This window comes from Pteropus vampyrus, unplaced genomic scaffold (genome assembly GCF_000151845.1).
Source record: "Pteropus vampyrus isolate Shadow unplaced genomic scaffold, Pvam_2.0 Scaffold82, whole genome shotgun sequence".
In the NCBI taxonomy this organism is placed as follows: Eukaryota; Metazoa; Chordata; class Mammalia; order Chiroptera; family Pteropodidae; genus Pteropus; species Pteropus vampyrus.
The window spans coordinates 502,862-528,011 of NW_011888863.1; the positions used below are offsets into that span (position 1 = coordinate 502,862).

Sequence of the window (25,150 nt, forward strand, 5' to 3'; positions counted from 1 at the left end):
TCCCATTGATAACAGTTGTTCTTTTCTTTGGGAATCCACACGGTATGTAACTTTATTATGGTACTTAAATATTATATTGTATTATCTTGTTTTCATAGTTGTCTTCTAAAGTCAGCAGAGATAGTTGTGACAGCAACAACTGTACATTACCAACTTTTATATCTTCATTACCTACTATAGCACCTGGCATACAGCAAATCATCTAAAACTGTTTAATGAATGGCATAAAGAACAAAGTCCCTTCTTTTTAAACCACTCTCAAGTTTAGGCATGCCACGTAGCCAAGAAAAATGGTGAACTGTTTTATCATCTATCACTTGCATAAGTGTGAGTTGAACCAAGGAAATTAGGTTTTTGGAAAATAAATTTTTCCTTATTTTTATAAAAGAACTAAACCAAGATGAAGAAGTAAGCCCTATGGCTTCATCTCTAAATCGTCATATTCTTTATAATCATCTTCCAGTGAGTGTGGAGGGTCCAATAAGTGATTTATAAGCATCGGAGAAACCAGTAATGGTCACAAAACATCCTAGATTAAAAAAAGAAAGAAAATTAACTACATCATTGGAAGATCCCAGAGGCTCACTAAACCGAAAGAAAAGTTACCGTTTCTTTACTTAGATTCAGAATTTTAAGATTCATACAATTATGTAACACTATGGGGACAAAATCATATACGTATGGACTAGCTTCATTAGATTCAGTTAGCTAATGGTATGAGTTTATATATGTGTGTGTGTCATTGATAGGAATTTATCTTCATTTTTTTCAGTTATTTGCACTCATGTGTGTTTTAATCTATGCTAGTCCTGCTTCAATTCCCTTAGGAAAAAGGGTTATTGAAGTAAGAAACAAATATATTCTATGTTTCACTTCTTCTTACTGCCTAGTAACCACAGGCATGATAATAATACAGGCGTGAGGTATTCCTTTAGTTCTATAGGTTCCTTAGAAGAAGCACAGGTCAGAACATTTCTCAATATAATGTAACAGAAGTTAAGAGGAAAGGGAACCGGCTTCAGTCATCCCCATCTCAATAAGAGAGATCACCATCCATACAATGGATTCTTTTTTTCTGCCTCATCTTCTATATCTAATGCATTGGGAGTCCTGCTATCCCTAGACAATATTACGAATCAGTCTATGAATCTTCATTTGCACTACTAACTCTTAATCAGGACCACCATCATCTCTTGCCTTGACTACTACAGCAGTTTTCTAACTATTCTGCCTGCTTCTACCACTTCCTCTATTAAAACCTATCCTTTAAACAAATGTTTAGAGTGATGTTTAGCAAGGTAAATAAAATCATGTCACATGCCTGTATAAAACCATTTCATAGCTGTATACTGCACACAGAATGAAATTCAAACTCCTTACCTTTACAAAGCCCTGAATGATCAGGCCTCTACTCTCTTTGGCGTCACCTCTCTCAGTTTCTCTTCTGCCGAAATGCTTCAATCACATGACCTTCTTTGAGTGCCTCTAAAACCAATATGCAAACTTGGTCCCACCTTAGGTCCTTTGCACTCCATTTTTTTCCCCTGGAAAATTCTTCCTCTAGGTAAGGGTTTCCCCAATTGGCACCTTTGACATTTCAATACAATTCTTTCTCTGAGGAGCTGTGTTGTTTAGCATCATTGGCAAGATGCTGATAGTATACCCCGCCCAGTTATTACACCAAGAAATGTCTCCAGACATTGCCAAATTTCCTCTGGTAGAGCAAAATCACTCCCAATTGAGAACTACTTCAAGTGACTGGCTCTTTTCTTTCATTTATTCAGCATGTATCAACAGAGTTCCTCCTATATGCCTCGCAGGTGTTCGTGTACAAGTGTACAGTGTACAAGCCAGACAAGAATATCTACTTTACTGAGTTTACATTTAAATGGAAGAGATAATCAATCAATCAAACTCAGATCCATTCAAATAATGGTATTTGTTAAATGAACTGAAAATACAATGAATGAAAACTAACTTAAGTCAGTCTAAATTTACAACTAAAGCTTCTTTCAGTGGCACGCTTATCCAACAAGAGAGGAAGGCAAACTCTGTCCCTCGGATTTACTACCTGGGATCTGATTCTTATTCTAAGCCTGCTTGTTTTTAAAATGTCTAATGAATTATCTCTTTCGAGCCAAATATTAAATCTATATACCTCTTTTATCTCAAAATATTATGCCACCTAAGAAAGGATCTACTTTAATCTGCATGTTGAATCCACATAGGATGTCTTTAAGTCATGAATTCTGAAAGGCTACAGTATTGTTGAATAGATTATATCCTTGAATCCATTATTGGCATTATAGAGCTGTTAGGTATTTGCCTTTATGTCCCAACTGCTAGAAAGAACAAAATTATAGCTTTCAAAAACAGCCATTTTTTATTATACTAACTGCAGCTGGCATTTTCCTTAAAATCAGATACAATACTTTGCTGACCTAAGTTAACGCATTCCGAGCAGGGTAAGAGGGGTCTACCAGAGATACCGATGGGAAAGTAATCAGGCTCTAAGAAATTCCTCAAACAAGGCAGGTAGAGAAACTGATCTAGGTGTTTCTGAGTAACCTAGCCAGAAAACCTCTTAAACAATGCTCTTCTTTTATTAACCTCATCAAGATAGAAATATTTGAGAGAATTTCACATGCAGATATTTTTGTTAGAATTCTACAAATAAATTTAAGTCAGTAAAAAACAATTTTCAATGACTTTATTGAAAAACAAATGATCTGTTTAGATGAGTCAAAGCTACCATGGATCCCCAGGTACTGTCTTCAGGTGAAGTGCCAATGCAATGACATTCAGTATAATGGAATTTCATGCTAGCTGAAACAGTGTGTGACACAATTGGTTGCAAACTGGAGTTGCTGGCACTGTTTTTTTCCCCACTTCTCAATAACTATGAGGCTATAAAAGGTATTTCTTCATCTTTTGCACAACTTTTATTCAGTGCTTCTGCTATAGATAAGGGCAAAAAACTCTGTAAACTGGACAGTTACACCGTATGGCTGATCAGAGAAGAAGAAATAAATAACTTCTCCAGGCAGCTAATCAGTTTATAACATATATTGATTGTTTGCTGTCAGCAGAGCTTTTTAGTCAGACTGTTTTGTTCTGCGAAACTGGAACTGGTGTCCTTTTTCTGTGTGTGTTTTTAGAGGATCGTTTCTAATGTAACTGTAAAACCTAATTACTTCACATTTCCAAAGTACCAGACCATAAAATAGTATAAATTTTAACAGGCAAAATAATCTAACAGGAAAAATAATTATATGCACTTTGGAGTGGTGACCTTTACAAACTCATATTGTTTCTTAAAAAATGAAATGACTTTAAGTAGGTATGACAACAATTTATCCAGACAAAATGCTATCTATTTCTCCTACTTTTAAAAGTTTATAATTTTTACTTTTTGAATAGCAATAGTAAGAAACACTTCTTTAAACTTTGCCAAGCTGTAATTTTAATCTTTGTCAAATGCCCCAAAAGTAATTCGCTCACAGCAACTCGAAGCCAGCACTTAGGAACTGAGCTCTGTCCTCACTTGGCTATAGTCTTAGATATTCAAGAATAGGTTCATGCACGTGCGCACGCACACACGTGTGCCTGCACACACACATGCACACACACACACACACACACATGCGTGCGTGCATATTTATCTACTCACTTGCGTTTTTCCTGGAGCTAAATAAAGTTAAATTAAAATTGACTAGTGTGAATGAAAGAGAAAAGTTTCAGTCCACGAGAAGGTTTGGTAAATACTATAAAGGCTGTACACATCCTAATATATGCAAAGATTCTATTCAGATACATTATTCTAAAGTATCATTTATAATCATCTAATAATAGAATAAGTTCATATTTTCAGATTTAAAAAAAGTTCATACTTATCGTTCCCTTCTCTGACCAAAAACAGCATACGCATACATGAGACTTACACCTTTATTTGCCTCATAAATAAGCGGCTGCCAAACAGCTAAGCCATTATTCTTGTCTAACTCCTGAGGTGGCATGAAAACCACATTCCTGGGCACTGCATAATCATCATGTCTGACCCCCCAACAACCATTAAGTCAAATTTATTTACCCTCAGAGTGCAGTACACTATTGTATCCTCTCCACTTTCTAGCCACCTATGAACCTATGAATAGTAATTGCAACTGTCACGGGCAGTCAGCAGGAAAAGTAACCCAGCACAATTTTCCCAGTCTTCTGCCAAACCTGATCTGAGCACCTAATAACCATGCCTCCAACAGAAAAAAAGATCTATAGTTTCTTTTAAAATGCATCAGAAAACAGCTTTTTGAACAGAACCAGAGGACAATAACCAAACTTGTGCTCCAAATGTGAAGCTTAAAAAACTCAAAATTAAAGACAGAAACTTCTTTTGTGACTGTACTATAGCTTCCTGAACTAACCCCACAGGCAAGCCTGAAAGGACAGCTGAGCTTCTTTCCTCTGAGCTTATCATCACTGTTGTTGCTGCTTTTTAAGTCTGACTTGTGAGGAAAACAAGGGAGGGAAAAATGTTTGTCCTCCAATGGAATAAGATCACAAGGTTTGGAATAGGTGGTCTTCTCTGCTCTAATCTCAGTTATTACCTAGGTCAGAGGAGAATACAGAACCTCAGAAAGTAAATCCTTTATCTCAGGTGCAAATAGATTAAAATCCAACAAAGTAATGCAAAGGATCTGCTGCCTCAGAAAAAGAAACTTCTTATTCTCTTTAAACTTTGTCTTCAAACTCTTTAAAGCATATTATTAATTGTTTCAATTTGATCCCATTATAGATTTCGGTTACTCAATTTGTTAATCAGCACATATTCATTCTCTTACCACCTTTTTGCACCTACCTAATTATAGCCTGAATATATGTAAACTACAAATATATGGATGAAAAGTGAAATATTCAGTCAAACATTTTCTGGAAGTTTCAAATTCCTGAGATGTTAGTATCATGTAGACCAAATATTTGAGAAGACCGATGTATGCATTATCTGTTTGCTAAATGCTTTAATGTATTAGAGCCTTAAAGAGACAATTTTCTCTCATTGGGAAAAACACATGCACATACACACATAAGTTATTTATACACCTATTTCTACATGTATATTAATATAAATCTGGTGATATTTTAGAGATTCAGCATTTTCATAAAATATACGGAGTAATATATAACTAAATATTTTAATATTAATGAATTAAGTGAGTTTTTTCCTAAAAAAAAATAATCCTTTAGAATTCAGAATCGAAAGTGTCCTATTGGCAACAAACAAAAACCAGAGATTGCCTACTATACTATGAGAAACCACACTTTTAAATTAGTGTTAAAGGCTCGTTTGATTATATTTTTATATGAGACATTAAATCTTCTCTCCTTGATATTAGCAAAAGTTGATTAAAATACGGATATTCAGTATTATTTGAAGTCCATGTATAATCTTTCTCTTAGTTGTATGTAATTTCTGACTTATAAAAAAAAAAAAAACCTTATTAGTACAAAGCAACCTTTTATCCCCATTCATCATTTCTGGCTTTAAATGTGGATTATACACATTCATACTTCTAATGTGCATGTATAAATGTATGTATAATATATATAATGTATATGTATAAAAATATATATGAAATCATCTCATAATATGCAGTTTCTAATCCTGCTGCAGATACATTCCTACTCATAAAATAAATCGTTTACATTTTTTAAAATGATGAAAACCAAAGCCTATTAAAGTTATAGTGGGGTTATTCTATTAAAACAACACACTGCTTATCCAAGGAGAACAGAGAGAAAATCCACTTTCAAGCTGGAAATAAGAAACACCAAAGACAGAGAATGAACAAGGCAGAAGGGGATGGGGGCAGATGTACTTCATCACCATTCATATTCCTAAACATTAGCTTCGTTTTGGTACATTTAGATCAGAATAATTGCAAACATATTACCTTTTATTTCACCAAAGTTCCCTGATCCCATTGCAAGAAGCTTGTCTTTCCAGTCCTTTGAGAGTAGCTTTTCAATACTGGGGGTTTCTAAGTAAAGAAAAAAAATATATAAGCAAATCAACATGACTACCTTTACAATGGAGCTCATTAAAAGTCTATCTGCTAAAAATAAGGCCATCCCTATCCAAGCCCCAGTTCATAATGACTTCATCAACAAACTGATAACAGGGGAGGAAAAAAGAATGTGTTTTGTCACCTGCTGTTTCAAAATCATTAGCTTTTTCCTCTTGCGGAACAAAGCCGTTCTAATTCTTTATGACAATGGGTACATATAAACCTGCGGTTCATTGTTTTTCAATTTGGTGAATAAATTCCTGCTATAATGGATGCTTGTCAATTTCAGGGTGTTAGTCTGCAGTCAAAAAATAATTATGTTGATAAAATGCAGAGTTAAAAAAAGGCAAAGAATTAGCTCTTAAATCTGCTACATGTAATTATATCCCTCTGTGTGTTTACAATTACATCCACTTTATAATATGTGTTTAACATTGTGTGGTGGTAAGCACACTGTGGCAAGATTTGCCAGTACTGTGAACATTTAAAAAAAAAAAAAAAAGTTAGTATAAAAGAAGCTTTACAAAGATTGCAAAATCTAGAGAAATGAGGAATATCTATAATGGAAACCTATTATTTGCTTATTTCAGATATGTATCACACTCTTAAAATGCCCTGTATTGGGACAAGGCACACATATTTTAGAGAGCAAAGTTGTGCTTTAGTCTGATATTTGTTTCTATATATCACACAGTTTTGACCTCTCCTTTTGTGTTTGAATTTTAATGTATAAGTAAATATAAATGCTAATAAAACTCCCAAACATTAAACTCAGTTCCAAACAATGTAATTGTATATTCTTGTCAGCATTTAGATGGGTACACAATTACAATGGCTTTCAATCCTACGATTAGCACTGCATTCAGTTAGAAAATAGAGTGTACTAAAAGATAAGTGTCCCAGTATGCTCCATCTAAATAACAATACCCACACTTATTATCTAGATCTAAGACATACACTGCCATTCTCCACATTGATGTTTATGTGTATTTGTGTTTGTTCAGACATTTGTCTACCCCCTACCAGGAGCATAAAGGGAGTACATGTTAACTTATCAAAGGGACCGTCTGGCCTAGAGACCATATGATTATTAGAAACTGGTTAATTTTCCCCCCATTTTAAGGCATCTTCATCCTCCTCTTTAGCTAATGCTACCTACTTTTCTTAGGCTCAGATCTGACAGCCATCAGCTATTAGGGTCACAAAGCCTGTGTGGAGTTTTCAACAAAGTGAAGGTGAAATTTTCCTTGGAATAACTGTAACTATATGGAATGCTTTGTTTTCACATGTTAAAAACTTGTAGAAAGTAAAATAGTGGAAAAAAACCCCTTTGAATGATTACTGCTTTACATTGTGTGTATGGTGCAAACACACACACACACACAGTCCCACACACACTCCACAATTACTATGTGCACATTTGTCTAGGGAATGTGTGAAGTGTATTTTTTCCCTTTGTAAGAAAATTTACATCTCCGTTTTTCATATTTAAGGAAAAAAGAGTCTAAAGAATTTACTTTTACCTTTTCTTAAAATATCCCTATTTTTATGCCATATTGTTTTAAAAATGGTGATGGCAATTCTATGAGTAATAAAACAGTAAATATCTTCTTATACATTAATCGATATGATTATTGAGGCTTTAAAGATAACTTTAAATACTTCTGCAAGGATTTCCAATGTTTCTACATTCCCAGTAAATACTTGATGAGTGAAATTATTTTTTAAACCTTATCAGAGTAGGTCAAACAAACATCACTATTTCTTTTTTCTAGCACTCTACAAAAATTCTTGAGAAGCATGTAAACAGGGCACAGCCAATATGGTATTTGCAACAGAGTACTGTCAGTCATTAAAAGCTAACAAACCTTTGCAAAGCAGGAATGCAGCAATAGAAATCCATTGTGCACTAACAATAGGCCCCTGAACCTCCCGGCACCAAAAGCAGACCATTTTACTTTTAAGGCTATTGTCTGCAAAGTCCAGGACAAAGCTTTTCCCCTGCAGCTAGACAAAATATTCACTGTAGTGTGCTCGTAAAGAAACAGAAGTCTTCTGTCTAAGTTGCAGAGTTAAAGAAACAGCCACCAGATTTCTGAAACCTGCAGAACATTCCTGGCCTCTTTATTAACCTGCATAAAGATATGAGGCCCATATACAGAGCCACTTCTTTAAAGAACCTGACTTTTAACACAGATTACAGAAAAATGAATAACTTCTTTAAGAACAAGTAATTTGAAAGATGTAAAATTGGAAACATATCTAAGTCGGGGTTATCATGCCTGCAGATGAGTAAAGACATTTATTAATATTTTCAATTTGGATAAGTTATATACCTTAAATTCAGATTCAATAAACATTTATTAAGCAGCCTATGTGCCAGGTTTTATGCTAGATGCTTTTATCTATATTCCCTCATATAATCATAGCAAACACCTGCAGACTCAGATTGTGTTCTTGTATCCATCTTACAGGTTGGTTTAAAAATGAAGAAGTAAAGGACTTGTCTGAGGTTTCATAAAATGTAATTGGCAGAGTTGAGTCTTGAAGTTTTTTTTTTTTTTTATAAATTCCTAACTTGCTTGTTGACAACGAAATGATGAGAATAGCTACTATGTTGAGGGGTAAATGCTAAGCAGTGTACCAGGTCTTTTACATGTGGTATCTTAAATGTCTCACAATAATCTTCTGAATTACATTTTAATATACCTGTTGTACAATTTAAGAAACTAAAGTTTAGGGAACTATCACGACTTGCCCAATATGAAGTTAGTTCAGTCTACTAAATCCCCAAATCTTTGCTCTTTCTAGTACACACACATTAACTTTATCTGCAAACAATCGTAGATAGTAAGGGAAACTATTGTTATTGCAGAGGTCAGAAACAAATCTCCCCAGCATGGTCCACACCGGCAAGCAGATTATTTTGACCTGAAAACAATTAAAGCCCAACTAACTCAAGAAGAGTTGTTTTACCTCCCTGTTTCTTAAAGAGATTCAGGCAGAAAAACCTGCTTTAGGAAGAGAACTTTAGCAGATTCACTTTAGCACATGTGAGGTATGGCAGACAGAAAGGATCCAGGCAAAAATCTGTTAGCTAGAGTCTCCTTTGTATCCCATTGTTTCTGGGTGGCCCTGCAAAAATTTGTTTACAAAATGTTTGCTTTTTCTCATCTACCTGTGATTTGCTTACTTCTTCCTCTTAAATCCAAAATGACATATATTCCTCATTTTACCTCACTGTCTTTGGAATTTTCATGCTTATGTAAATTCCCCTCGCATACATACTAAAATTTAATTTTCTCTTGTTAATCTGCTGTATGTCTTCGAATTACTTGAATAGCCAGAAGAACTAAAAGAGGAAGGAGAAATTTTCCCTGGCTCCAATATTATTAATTCTACTGGATGGATAAAGTATAAAAACTTAAAAAGACAAACTGAATTCCCTGGGTGACATGTAACTATGAGCAGCACGGTGAGATTAAAAGCCAAGATTTCTTACAGTTCTCATTATGTTCAAGATGTAGTCCCACAATATGACTTTGCACTTTAGAATTCTGGACAATTTAAGAAAAAACAATTGACCATTTGGCAGAGATACACGATGAAATGAAAATGTATTCATATAGTGGAAAGGCTGTTGGGCTACAAATCAAACAATCTGGGTTGTCAACAAGACTTTCACACTGGCTAGCTCAGAGAGACCAAAAGTACATCATTTCATCCACTTCATCTACTCATCTGCATTACTGTAAAACAAAGAGCTTTAAACAAATCCACATCCGATATTCTACCAGTTACAACTGTTTCAATTTGCTTCCATTGATAGTTCACGAAGAAGTGGCAAGAAACGATCTCATAATAAGAAACACAATGGATAGACATGTACCAATGACTGAATTTCTCTGAAAATGACAAAGATTCTGTAGAATATTCATGCTTGTACATATAAAAGACCAAATGGCAAAATTTCAATATTTATAACATACCTGTTCATTAATGTGTGAATATAAGTAAAGTGAAGTTTACACAATTTGAAAAAGTTAATATGTAAGTGCTGCTTCAGTGCCTATGGAGTAAAAAAGTAATAGGTCAGTAATACTGATCTATTAAATATTCTGTTTTCTAAAATGCAATATTTATTTCAAGAAACATGTCAAATTGTAGTTTATACTATGAGTAAGGTATATTTGTGTGCATAATTATTTTCAAATTTTCAAATTCTGGATTATCCATTATTTCCATGTTAAGATGTATCATAGTTTTAATTTAAAAACTTTTAGAGATTCTCCAGAGATTAATTTCTCCCAAATATTGGAGTATCATGGTCAATGTGAAAATAAAAACTAGGGTTCCTTATATTAAAATAAATATGAGGAATAATAACATTATTATTTGCATAGCATTTAATTTACAGAATGCTATCAGATACAAACAAAAATTCTGTCAATGGTCTATATTATTATTATATCCATTCTGTGTATGAGAAAATTAAGGCTCAGAAAGACGCTTTGCCAAACATGACCTGAGCAGGAAGTAGAGCAGATGGAATATAATACAAGGTCTTAATTCAAGGATCTGTCTCTTTAAGGGAAAGGCAAATATGTATATACTTTAAAAGAGAAAATAAACGTTAAGAAATATACTATAAGATAAATTGGTGAGATATGAAAGCTATCCTTATCAGCATATTAAGATGATCCTAATTGGATTACTTTTGTCCCTTTTCGACAAATGGACCCTTTAGATACGTTTGCTTGCTTTCCCCTTCTCACCCTTGACTCTTTTGCTCGCATATGCTTCTTCACATCAATGACTATAGCAATCCCCACCAGCGAATGGCCCCCCCAACTGTGCCAGCCATTGTTACAACTGCATTCTGCCTCTTTAGGGCCTGTTCATTCCCTCTAACTCTCACTCCTTTTTCCCTTCAGTGCCAAACACTCTTAAGACTGACTCCCTCATCTGGAACAATGAGACCTAGAGACTCATGCCAACATATTGTAATTCTCCAACAAGCTGTCAGTGCCAGGAATTAAACCACATTCGCTCCAGTGCAGTAGCTTTACACACAAGCCCAGGTTTTTGCTTTGTGTGTATGTAGGTTTTCCTCCCTTGAGCTGCAGTGGCAGAGCTCATTGAAAAATTAAACAAGCAAAAAATATGTATGTATAATATTTGACTTTTTAAACAAAGTTCCAGGAGTTAGGTCGTACTAAGTCTACCACTGTTTATATTTTAATTTTGTAGCTTAGACTAAGCTGTGTTATTCCTGACATGTGATAGGGTACACATTTAGGAACAGGAGTTGTCTTTTGAAAGGAAAAACACTATGGTTAACTTTCAAAATCTACCAAGATCTTCTTCAAAGTCAAAAAGTAGAAGCATATGTAGATTATTTATGTCATAGAATCAGAATTTTAACCTGGAAGGATTTTTAAATATCATTTAGATAAGTATTTCATAAAAGTAATTTACCAAGACATATATTGGACATAAATGGAACATAAGTTGTTTGGTTACTTAAAACTAGAACTAAAAGAAACAAAATAAGCATTCCATTATCATATAAATCAAATTAATATTAAACAAATTTGCATTTCTTTTCTACAAGATTCAGATCTTTTAATGTGCTAACAGATTGTTGTCAGTCTTTGAGTTATGGATTCCATAATATTATTTAAATATGTGACCAGGGAAATTAGTGTTGGGAAATGATTGCTTTGCTCAGTACAGTTTGGTAATAGCAGGTTTAGATCAAATTCTTGATTTTGCAAACTAAAAATTGTAACTTAAGGTTAAAACTTGCCTAAGATCACAAATCTAATTAATTATAAGGGTAGGACTTGAAGCCTAACTCCTAGTTCAGTGTTCTTTTCATTATACTATACTGCAAGTGCTTTTAAAGAAGAGTCAAACTTTTCAAAAATAAGATGCTAGTCCAGTTTCACATACATCATCCAGTTTTAGACAACAGTTATATGATAAAGGTCTGGGTAGTTAACCTCTGTTAGAATTAGGTATTATTAATGTAACGTTCTCTCCTTGGAAGTTCTCACTCAATGGCCCCCTAAAACTGAAGAAGAAATGCAAGACACTGCCCTTAGCCAAATATATTTTTCTTCAAAAAGCTAATTATAATTCAATACATTGTTATTTAATTATTAAATAACTGATAATAAGATTATTTCTGAGGAGACAATGGAGCCAAATCTGGAAATATATGTCAGTAAGAGTTCAATTCATGTTGACAACAGCAGTATGTCTGGACAACATTTGGGGGCAAATATTTAACAATGCAATGGAAGCAGAGTAAAAACTCTTACATATCTGGAAATTTATTTGTGCAAAGAAGACCAGAAGGCCTTGTAACAGTCCCATTAGCCATGTACTACATCTAATTTGCCACTGAAATTGTCAAGTTCTTCTAAGAAATGTTAAAAAATAACACATGCCACAACACACAACAGAAACACATCTGAAATTCCAAAGCATTAGGATTTCAATAAGCCTCATTTAAAAAAAAAATTATTTTTCAATTAGAGTTGACATTCAATAATATTTTATATTAGCTTCAGGTGTACAGCATAATGGTTAGACATTTATACAATCTACGAAGTGATCCCCTTAATTAGTCCAGCTCCCACCCGCAATATACATGGTTATTACAATATTATCGACCATATTCCTTATGCTGTTACTTCACATCCCTGAAACTATTTTGTAACTATTAATTTGCACTTTTTAATCTCTTCACTTTTTCCCCCCAGCTGCCAAACCCCGCTCCCATCTGGCAATCATCAGTTTGTTCTCTGTATCAATAAGTCTGTTTCTGCTTTGTTTGTTCATTTATTTTGTTGTTTAAATTCCATATACAAGTGAGATCATATGGTATTTGCTTTTCTCTGTCTGACTCATTTCACTTAGCATAACACCCTCAGGTCCATCCATGTTGTTGCAAATGCTAAGATTTCATTTTTTTTATGGCCGAGTAATATTCCTTGTATATATGTACCACATCTTCTTTATCCAGTCATCTATTGATTGGCACTTAGGTTCCTTCCACATCTTGGCTATTGTAAATAGCACTGCAGTGAATATAAGGGTACACATATCTTTTCAAATTAATGTTCTCAAGAAGCCTCATTTTTATATGTAATTATCCTGAAATGAATTAAGCTCTAGAAATACTTTTACTAGTGCCAAAAACAAAAAACAAAAAACAAAACAAACAAACAAACAAAAAAACTTTGGCTTGCTGCTGACTCAGTTTTGAAATTTTTAATATGAAATATATTTACAGAATACTACAATATCTAAATCATTACTCACAGGCTTAAATTTTCCTTTTGTATAAGCTGAAACTATTAACATATCTATTTAATTATACCCAATCTTATATGACATTTTAAAGGAATATTTATCATCACATGATTAAACAATATTCAATATGATATGACTGCTACATATCAATAACCTCGAATAACTGTGGGTTTACTCCTCACAAGATGGCTCTATACTTTCTACACAAAAATTCCCATGAAGAGACAGATTTACGAAAGTCTCAGTTTTATATAGTCCATCACTTGGAAAAAATAAGTGCATTTTCTTGCATAGACTATAATACTTTGGTTCGTTCTTATTTCAAATATTAGATCCCAGCAAAAATAACATAAGTAATTTGAGGGCAGCATTTCAAAAACTAATTGCAAAGAATTATTTCTCATGTACAATGTCTCACATGTTTTTTATTAAATATTAAAAAAATAACAATTTAATGTCATACAACTTGACTCCATCACTTACCGGTTTTATGACCTTTGGCAAGTAAAACCTTTCTACACTTCAATTTACTCATCTCTGAAGGGAATAATAATTACATTTATCCGATTGTCAAAACAATTAAATGAGCTAATTTATGCAAAGTGCTTAAAATAGTGCTGGGCCTACAGTAAAACTCAAAAAATGTTGACTAACATTACAACCAAAACTTAATATAAGACAACACAAGAGAACTATTTCAAAAATCGAATGAAATATATGTATGTATATATGTGTGTATATACACACATATGTACATATGTATACATATGCACATATATATGACATTCAATACTATTTCATATTAGTTTCAGGTATACGGCATAATGGTTAGACAGTTACATAATCTATGAAGTAATCCCCTTGATTAGTCCAGCTCCCACCTGTATTATACATGGTTGTTACTATATATACATATACATATATATATACACATATACATATACATATACATATATATATATATACACACATATATATATATATATATATTTCATTTTGCTCATTACTAAAACTACCCAGAAATCAAAAGCCTCCTCAAAGGATAATAGTTCTATCTCTACACATTTTTATGATAATGACCCTTATGATAAGATACCCTTAGTTTCACTGGGTATCTATCATTCTCATGAATTTTTCAATTGGTTCATGTCAATAAAGATGACATAGAAAGAGATGTAGTAGTATGAGGAACAAAAACAGTTGTCATTTCTATTAGGTAAAAGTATGAATTGTCCCAAAATAGCACAGACATACAAAAATACTCAGCTAATCTTTGTCTGATTGTTTTTTTGTTTTTGTTTTTTTTTTTTTTGACAGTTGTCTTTCTAACTTTCCAAAGTTTCTATTAGGTCCTTAGCAATGGCTAAAGCTTTTAAGCTAGTGCTGTTGACAACTGAAAGAGAACAACAAATAGCTTTGTAGTACTCTTTTCCCAGAGTCACTCAGCCAACGGTAACAGTTATTATTTTTATTTATTAGCACTGTAGCTCTGTCCTCTATCATGGCTAACTTACCTCAACCCCTGTGACAGCAAAAGCATTTTAACTTTTAATAAAAACGGGAGCGTGCAGTACTCCTGTGTAAAGATCTTTCAGTAAAGTGCACAGCTAATGAATACTGTCCATTTGTACCCAAATAATTTATGATGTCAGCAAAGTGTGGGTGGGGAAATGTGAATTAAGTTCTTGCCATTAGTCACAATGAGCGGGATGACAGTAGAGAGTAGGAAGAAGCAAAGGGGTTACTAAGGTAAGGGTAGAATAGAAAAGCAAAAGCAATTTGATAGAAAGAAAATTGGGAGGAAGATGTTCATGATGTATCAATAATAGTCAACTTATAAAAGTTCAAAAAAAAGTTAAAATATTTCTCATAAAAGATTTTCATTAAAAATTTTACTTTTATCCAAATAACCAACTTTCTCAGAAACCAATTGTAATAAGTCTATTATTTTCCATATATTTTTCTTGAAATAGTATTTTCTCAACTGTGCACATGTGAGATAGAGCAAGAAAGAAAAAAAGAAGGCAAGCCATAAAAACTACATTATAGCAAAGGTACAGGAAAATCTAAGATATTTTTTAAAAAGTCTTACTTTCACAAGACAAATATATAAACAAACAAATACATAAACAAACAGGAAAAGTTTACGAATGTATAAAAAAGAAAAAGTTTAAGATAGCTTAAACATATCACAACAGTAAAAATGAGACTGTATAGTTCTATAAGCAAATTGCATATGCCTATTGATATGTTCAAGAAGAAATTACCTATATATGTATTTGAATTATAAATGAAGCAATTACCTTACTATAAAAGCGTATCTACATAATCGCCCATTTAATTAGATATCTAGACAATGCTGAAAACAAATATTAATGATCATATTTGTACAATTTGGTTGTTGTTTAAAATTGTGAAAGGGGCTGGTAGAGATGATAAAGGAGATAACAAAAAGCACAGAAATAGAAAACCACTTAACATACATTAGAATAAGAATTCCAATACTTTAAAAATATGACAGAATGTTTTACCACTGGAAGTGAGAATTAAAGCGCATACAGCCTGATGCTAAACCACTACACATCCTGAATCTTCTCTATCACAACATATGTGAAAACAAATCGCAATCTCAGTTTGCCAGATGCCTGAGAAGATATGAACAATAAAAACTGACATGATTCATATGATAAATCAGAGATTGTGATATGCAGGTAGCTGAATGGTTGAGCTGCAAAACTACTTATAATTCAAATTATATTTTTACGTTCAATACATAGCATCAGATTTAAAAATTTTTAAAAATCCTCTGATTTTCTTTAAATCATATATCTAAATTTGCACACATCTTCTTAACCAAAGTAGTCCATCTGCCTTAACAACTTGTTATATTTGGTTTCTCCTAACCTTTCATGGATTTTGGATTGTGTAATTTTTATAGTAATTTTAGATGAGAAAATACAATAGTTTTATTGGCAATATGGCATTTAATGTTCACAAGCTTAGACACAATCTAGTCAACAATGAAACCTATTGCAGTGTGTTAGCTATGATATGCTGTGACCCCCTCCCCAAGGCAGAACAGCAAAAACAATAAACTTGTAAGAGTTCTCTTTAACAAGCATTTTCACTTAAGAAAAAACAAATGCAAGAAGATAAAAAGGAAGCAAACAGAAGAGAAAAAAGTCTGGATAAATAGAAAACAAGAAAAGCATAGTTTGGTTTTTACTTTTCCTATATCACCAGCTATTGGTATATATTCATTTAATCTCTGAATTGAATGAATGCATAAAACTTTTATCTTTGATTTTAGTGGTGAAATGTACTATTTGAGCTATCAGACTACTTGAGAGATATACATGTCACATTGGATACCACCATTTTCCTTTTTTTGCACAATTCACATACACATGCTCGTGTGCACACACACAAGATCAGAAGTCTTCATAGTCTATATGTTTATTCATTCATTTATCTAACAATTATCTATTAAGCCACTACTGTAGCACTGTGATAGGCACTATATCAGCTCTGCACCTCAAGAAACTCATTACCTCCTGGGGAAGATGTATAGACTAACAGTGACCAGACATTAAACTTTTGACTCAAATTGATACTGTGTCACTGAGTTGCTTTCCTATTGTTTCATTTGTTGAAGTAAAAGTAAAGAGAACAATGCCTTACTTGAATTACATATTAATGAATAATAAATAAATATATTGACAGATTTTTTCTAAATGCTACTGTCGGAGTATTGTCATAAAAAGTTCTAAAATGTTGTTCTATTTATCAATCAAAACTGTTATTAAAAAAAATGTTTTACCAGGGAATAATTTTCAGAAATGAGGGCAATTTATTATGTTGTCCATAATTAGAAAAACAATATGGATTAAATCATGCTAATAATGTAAAGTTAAATTAAAAGATATTTTTCCAAGCATGGGGCATATTAACAAGAGCAAACTAGAAGTAGATCTTAATCCACTAGAGTTCACAGTCATAGGGAAATTTCTTTAAAATGTAAATTTCCAGGGCCACTGGAGTCTGGCTCTTTATGTGCTGGTTGAGTCCCAGGAATCTAAACTTTTTCAAGATCTGGGATAATTTTTTGATAAGTAAATATTGATTCAGGATATAAAAATATGGATAAAAACATTTGGTTAAATCTTCAAAAATTTGTGTCGAAAACTGTTTTTCAAGTGAATAAGACCTGAAGTTGAATCAACTAAATTCTCAGAAAGGTAAAGGACTTTTTACTAACACCACAATGTCATTTAAGTGATAATTTAAACATCAACTAAAAAAATTCTGATACATTCCAATACTTTTCTATTTTACAATTCAATGACATAAAGCATATAAAATAAAAAAGTCACAGTAAAATGCAGTACTGAACTATCAGGATCACATATATATTTTATTTATTAATTTTGGAATATATAAAGAATGACACCAAAGTATTGTGAAGAAAAATTTTGTTTAAAAATTTTAAATAAAGAACTATGAATCATGTTAGAAATTATATATATATATATATACTATATATGTATATATATGTGTGTGTATGTGTGTGTGTGTATATATATATATATATATATATATGTATATATATATACTCATCAATGTAATGAACCACACATATAACATAAGAGAGGCACATATGTTTCTGTAAGGGACAAACAAAAAAGAAACTCCCAAAATGTCAGCCAATGACAAGGGCATTCTCTGAGTGGTTGAGAACTGAGGTGGGGTAGGTTCAGAGAAAAATGATGAAATAATGTTACAAGTAATTTGGTAAATTAGAGAAGGATGAATGGGATAATTCCTTCATTATTCATTTAAAGAAATGGCAGGACAACAAATTATTAATCCTAGGAAGTGTGTTAATGATTGAAAATAAAATAAGCTATGCCTTGCATCTAATTAACTTGCAGCAAAATGGCATTTTGACTGCTTATTCTTTCTATATTCTTAAAAACATCAATCAATAACATCTATAGAACCGTGTCTCAAATATAGCAACTGAGAGAAAAACATGATACATCAACATTTGAAAGTATAAAGAAACATCTAGGGAGATAGAGAAAAGCAAAAAATGTGAGAGATCTATTGAATATTGCTTCTTTCTACTGTGTTAGCTTTCTAGAAGTAATTATTGAACAATTTCTCATATATGCAATAAATGATAGAGATATATATCACATAAATCTTTTTCTTTCATATATATATTTAGTATAATTAACATATAATGTTTATATATAATTTGAATTCACTTATCTCGTTAGAAATGTATCTGAGGAGAAAAAGTGGATGAGGGTGGGAAGGGCTCAACGAATGTTCACTATACTATGACATGTATCTCATGCTTTTTCAATGATTCACTGATTTAAAAGAACAAATGTTTTTTAAAGGTTAAAAGAAAAAGCTTATTTAAAACAGCCTAGGAATTTGAGTGGAGTACAATGAAACATCAGCAGTTGAAAAATTAAGATATAGGTCAGTATTTTATCCGAAAGGACAGATGAGTCCAGTAAAATGACAGACCACCCAATTTTCTGACCTAAGGGTCAGAGAGCAAGCTTTTACAAACTTGGGAATGGTCTTTCAAAAGCTACAAAGCTCTGTGTTCCACATTCTAGAAATTCGAAAGTGTTTATATCTCAGAAAAATTTCCCTGGCGGATATGAAAACCCCCAGGAACCTGCTATCTCCATTCCCACAAAAGGTACAGAGTATGTTTAAGGCCCACAGGGTCTTTGTTATAGGACATTAGATCTCCCACCCCAAGTGAACACCAGGATGAATACTGAAGGTTTCAGAAAGCCTTAGCTAACCTCGACTATTTGGAAAAATCTCATAGTTCTTCTAAAAAGAAGATTCAGATTGTTAATAATAATATTAACATATATGTTTAATCATTCTTATAAATTATTCTAATAATAGGAGTTGAATCTTCAGTTAAATTACAAGCATTCCAAATAAATCATTCCAAGTATGGTAGCTGCCTGTAGTCATATTTGCAGAAGGCAAATAATATATCACAAGAAATTTGGTAAACTAAACTTGTCTTTGCAATAAATTTGTAGTCAGCAAAACTGATCTTTATTACTTGACAGGGATGAATATTAAAAGGTTCATTATCTACTTAAAATATATGCTTATGAAATTAAAAATAAAATAGTTCCATTTTTAAAGAGAAAGAAAAAACATCATTGTACCATGGCAGCTACCAAAGAACAAGTGAAAAATTACTTTGTTTAATGAGGGGATTAAATTCTTTACAATAGCTCCAAAATTTATAAATTACATTGAAGTACATACATAACCTAACAGGTTTTCCTATTATACAGTAGGTGTCAATTTATTTTTTAGTCCATAATTCTAGATGTAAAACCTGAGTTATTTATTTCTCTTTTCTTCTCAGCAAATTGTTCCAAGCTTATAGAACAGCACCCTCAAAATTACAAAAGCAGCAAAGCCAAATCTCAAAACATGTGAAGAGTTCCATGCCAAACAAAGCTGTATAAAAACTAAAAACCAACACCTTTAAAAGATACTTGATTTGAGTTTAATGAAACTCTTGTTTTCATACATATTTCAGCCTTTCTGTTTTGTTGTGACAGATAAAGCGCCTAAAATATAATGATCACTGAGGGTTCACAGCATGGTGGGAAAAAAATAATAGTGAAAAAAGTTTGTTCCACAATATTTGAATTACATTTACGTAGTTCTCTATGGGGCTACTACCAAATCCTTTAAGCCCACCAGCCTCTTACCTACATTAAATTAATGAGGCATCTCAAGCACTCATTCTTCACCAGCAGCTCTAGGCTCTCCAGTTGGACACCTACAATTTACTAAATTACAAACAGTGACCTAGGGGAGACATCTGTTTGTTATATACAATATTGTATTATAGTATAAACTAGACAAATATTTGGGAGATTAAGATGATAAGATATATGCTGAATTATATTTTCTGGGGTTAATAGGAGCCGGCCTACAATTCTGTGATCGTCTCTTTACCAAGTTCCTATTTTCCCATCAGGAAGTAAAGGCCTCCACAGATCACCATTATGAAATACAATACTTATGAACAATCCAATACTAAGAGGTCTCTATTATGCCATGATACTCACTACCTCCACACAATATTTTTATTAAGCCTCAAATACATTAAGCTTGATTATAATCAATTTTTTTTTTTTTTATAATACCACCTTCTTACTAATGCTCATAACACTTGGCTCCTGGGGATGTACATATAATGAGATGGCCGTGTGTATTTTCCATTAAAGGCCTCTGTTGGAGTTTTTAGAGCACTTTTTCTCATATATTTCAAGTTAAATGCTCCCTCTATTTTTACGTTTGCCTCACAATAGCCAGTCCTTTTTCAATGATTAATTTTCTACTCAAAAACAGTTTGCTTCTTTTCCTTTGTCCTATCATGGTTTCAGAACAACCTTTTTTCCTTTACCCTTATCCGTTGCCTGTGAAACTTACCTCCCCCCTCCACTACCTTCTAGTCTCCAAATTCTTTTTAGTGACATATAGTCCAAAATATTTAGGAGCTCCTCCCAGCAGGAGGCTACTCAATTAACAAAAACAAAGCCCTGAATGATCAAGGCTATAACTGAGCCAAGAAGTACTATAGCCATTTATATTATATGACCTCAGCAGTCTCTTGATTGAATTGCAACCCTGCATTAAATCAAACACTCTGTGTTGTGTGTGTGATTTTATAAATGCTGGGTGTGTGAGGTGAAATCAAGGAGGGGAGAGGGGTGGCAGAGATATTATAATTATGCTCAGAAAAAAATTCTTGATTCAGAACGTATTTGGTGTTTTCTTTTTTACGTGAGTTTTACTTTGTTTTCGAACTTAGACACATTTCGTGAAATCCTCTGAACTGGTATTCCTAGTATGTTTAAACAACAGAAATAATGGAAGCATAATTGATTGCAGCTGGGAACTGTCACCCTATCAGTAAGCAGCACCTAACTGGCAAATACTACAAGCTTGTTTCAGATTCCTTTATGAATTGGGCACTGTAAGAAGACTGAGTATTTTTCATACCACACACTCAAATCAAAATCTTCACTGATTCATTTCTCAAATTTTACTAGGCTGGAAACAGTAAGTGGTTAGTCTGTTGGCCTCTATCCAGTATGTTTGGGCAGAGAAGGTGGGGTGCTTGTTTCATAAAGTTAAATACATAACAGGTTTATAAACATGCTATATCTTTCAGTCATGGAGATATTGAGTAAAAACAATCTTCTTAGTACATGAACTTTCCTAGGAGAAAGGAGGAAAAGTAAAAATACCTTATTCAGAAACTTATTTTGGTGACTCAAATTACTATAAATGTCTCCATAGATATCGCATTCTAATCAGAGACTAGCAAGGTTCAACGCTTATCTAAAAGTAGGTTTTTATATCACTCTTTAAGTTTATTTACTTAACTCAAATTTTCTCAAAAAAGGAGCAAAAAAAAATTTTTTAAGCAAAGAAAGAAAGGAAAACTAATAATTCCACATTAACTTACTAAGAGAAAAGCTACAGTAAGTCTCTTTTCCTATTTTCTTATATTTGTGTAGCTGTTAGACATTTTGCAAAGGAGGGGAGTACCAGCCAGCCTTTCACAACAAAAGGCTCACTGTCACTGAGCCAGTCCCAGACATGGTGGAAACCAGCCCACAGGAAAAGGCCTGGCTCCAGTGTTAGGCCCCGGCCGAGTACAGTCACTATATTCACTCAAATTGGCAACAGGTCTCAGTGTTCCTGGCTTTGAGCTGTGAACAAGGGTCGGGATTGAATAACCAATTATACAACCGCTGACTGAGTTTATCCAAGGTTTGCAAACTGCTATAATAGCCCAGTATTCAACCAACTGTTTTATCCTTTTCCAGATATAGTGTCATATCTCCCCTTGTGCTCCATTTACATGTCACTTTATTAACATACATCCATTAAAAAGGTTAATACAGTGTCACACTCAATGCCTAAATGTTGCCTTACAGGAGTTCTGCTGCTCTCCGGGGCATTTCATATAGACACCTTTCTCTGTCTTTCACTTTCTCTCTGCAAGTTAAACCAAGTTTCTGTCAAGACTACAGAACAGTGGATGAAAGAACAGTAGCCAAATGTCAACGGTTTCAAAAATACTTCTTATACTAATAGGCTTTTTTAACCCACTTCGGTATATTAAAAATGTGAAATTTCTGAAGGTTGGCAGTTCAGACTAGCACCCAAATTTGAGGAGCATATATAAATTTATCCAAATATGTGCCTCCCCTTTTGCCAAAATGGACATCTCTCTCAAAGTTCAAGAAGACGTACAATTTTTTTTCAGCCTATTTGCATGCCTGCCTTTATACAAAGTGGTTGTCATAGAAATTAAAAAAAAAAAAAAAGAAATAGAATTTCAAGTCCTTTTCCTAAATCTCTACAAATCTGAAATTCCTGAATGAGGATCTTCCAACTAAATAAATAGAATAAGATAAATGGTAGAAATATCAAGTAGTTATAAAAGAGTCTTTTTATTTATTTTTTTGATACCTTAATCTTTGGCTTTTCATTTTTACTCCAGGGTTGGTATTAACTGGTGTTTTACACAGTGCAATCTTATCTTTACCACTGAGGCTTTTTTTCTTTAAAATCATTAATACAGATTTCTTCCAGAATTCTAAGCAGTATCTACTGGATTATATAAAAAGCACATCAACATTTAATAAAGCTGGCTAAAAATAAAAAATAACCAATATTATATAAAATCATTTACATCTTTTAATATTTGGAGGTCTTTTTTTATCCTTAATTAAAATTAGAGAAAAAGTTCTCTCTAAATCAACAATGAAAACTTTTCATATAATTTTATATTATAGTGATAATAATCACTAAATAATAGTAATACTAATAACTATTAATTGATGTGGTGCTTAAGTGTTATTAACTTTTAACTGCTTTACATATAATTCTTTTTAATTCTTGCAAAATCTCATTTGTAATTGTAGTCGGAGTCTTCCTCCTGCTCCACTTACAAGCTTAGACATCTTGTACGATTATTTAACCTCCTGTGCCTCAGTATCCTCACCTATAAAATTAGCATTATTTAATAAATCTACCATATAGGGTTATCGAGGCATTAAAAGACTTACAGTAAACTGTCTCAATACAATATTTTTAGGTGTTTGTCATCCTTGCTCTTTTCATCCTCCCCCTCCTCCTGCTTCTCCTCCTCATCAATATCTCCATGTTTATAAGTAATTTACTGCTCAAATAATCAAATCTCAAGTAGTTCAGTGAGTGACAGAGCTCACATTTTGCCTCTTCAAGCAAATCAGTATTTGCAAGAATTTTACTTGTTTAGACGGCTTAATAATAACATTAGTCTTGATTTATTGAGCAGCTACTATGTTTAGCTATTTGCAAAGAAAATGTAGGAGATTATTCTAATGAAGAGGTCTAATCATATTTCTGCAACTCAGGAGATGATATAAACACCCAACATTCTGAATTCTGCCCTGGGCTTCTTTTAAATTGTTACTAATTGAAGCTAACAGTGTTAAGTATGACTATTGGTTATTTTATATCTAAAAGCATAAACATTTCTAATTACTTGTTCTTCTTCTGTGACTAGAAATAATTTGTTCACCAAATCCAATAGCAGTGTGGATAAGAGGAACATAATCTATTCTGAAAAACAAAACTGCAAATTGTAAATATAAAGACTGTGTAGTCTTTTGTTACCAGAACATTCACTAAGTTAGAACTTGTTGCTAATCTTTTAAAAAGGAAAAAAAAAAAACAGTTGAATTTTAATATTTTGTCAGGTTTTGGAGATACAAAGATGTCAGCTATGAAAGCCAATGTGAAACCTAAATTTCAATATAAAAGATTAAAATGTTATTAAGAATCAAGTGGAATAAGGCTGACATTTGCAGGTACTTACTTAAAAAAAATCAGTTCCGTTACTTTATCAAAAGTAGTGTAGCATACAGAGAAGAAAACTGAGTCAAAATTAGATTTGAATCTTGGTTCTGTTCTTTACTAACAAGGAGCCTTAGGCAAGCTATTCAATAGTTTCAGCTTGCTCATTTTTTAAAGTGAAATTACGATGCTTGACTGCTTTACAGAAGGAAAGAGTGAGAGAGAAAAAGAAAGCGAGAAAGACAGAAACTGAGAAACAGAGACTATAATGGTATCTAACACATTAAGTGCTTAATAGAGGATAGTCACTATCAGCATCTTCATCATGATCATCATCATGATCATCATCATCATCATCACCATGTTACCCTGTACTGTTAATGTGAATATACAACTAAAAACGAAGCAGTTGTTTTGTTAAGCAGTATTCTAGAACTAATGACTCAAAATAGTTATTTATGGGTTTAAATATATGTTTTTTAAAGCAAATTTATGTTTTAATCTGGGTCCTATAACTGGACAATGGTAGAGAAAAGAAACCACACTTTTTTACATATTTTGGCTATAATTATAAATGGAATTAGACAATATTTATCTAACGCATTTCATTCAAATTTTAGAATCATTTGAAAGACTGGGATTGAAAAATAATATTTATATTTTTTCTTTCTCCAAAATTTTCATAATCATGACAAATTATTAATGTTTTGACTATTGTTATAATTATACTCTGATAGTACTGGCATAAGAAAGAATGTAAAGGCAGATGAGAAATGCTTCACATTTTTTCACCCTAAGGAAAGGAGAAATTCTGCATTGAGAAGTCCTCTATTCTTATA

The 25,150-nt window shown here is 32.8% G+C and overlaps 1 protein-coding gene across 4 annotated transcripts in view; it reads right to left on the reverse strand.

The window, feature by feature from the left end:
- SOX5 (SRY-box 5) overlaps window positions 1-25,150 on the reverse strand; it is a 674,508-nt gene that overhangs the window by 198,951 nt on the left and 450,407 nt on the right. For all 4 annotated transcript variants that reach the window (XM_011363058.1, XM_011363057.1, XM_011363055.2 and 1 more), the window contains one exon: window positions 5,949-6,035. In XM_011363058.1, coding sequence (XP_011361360.1) covers window positions 5,949-6,035 — 87 coding nt within the window. The remainder of the gene's footprint in view (window positions 1-5,948; window positions 6,036-25,150) is intronic.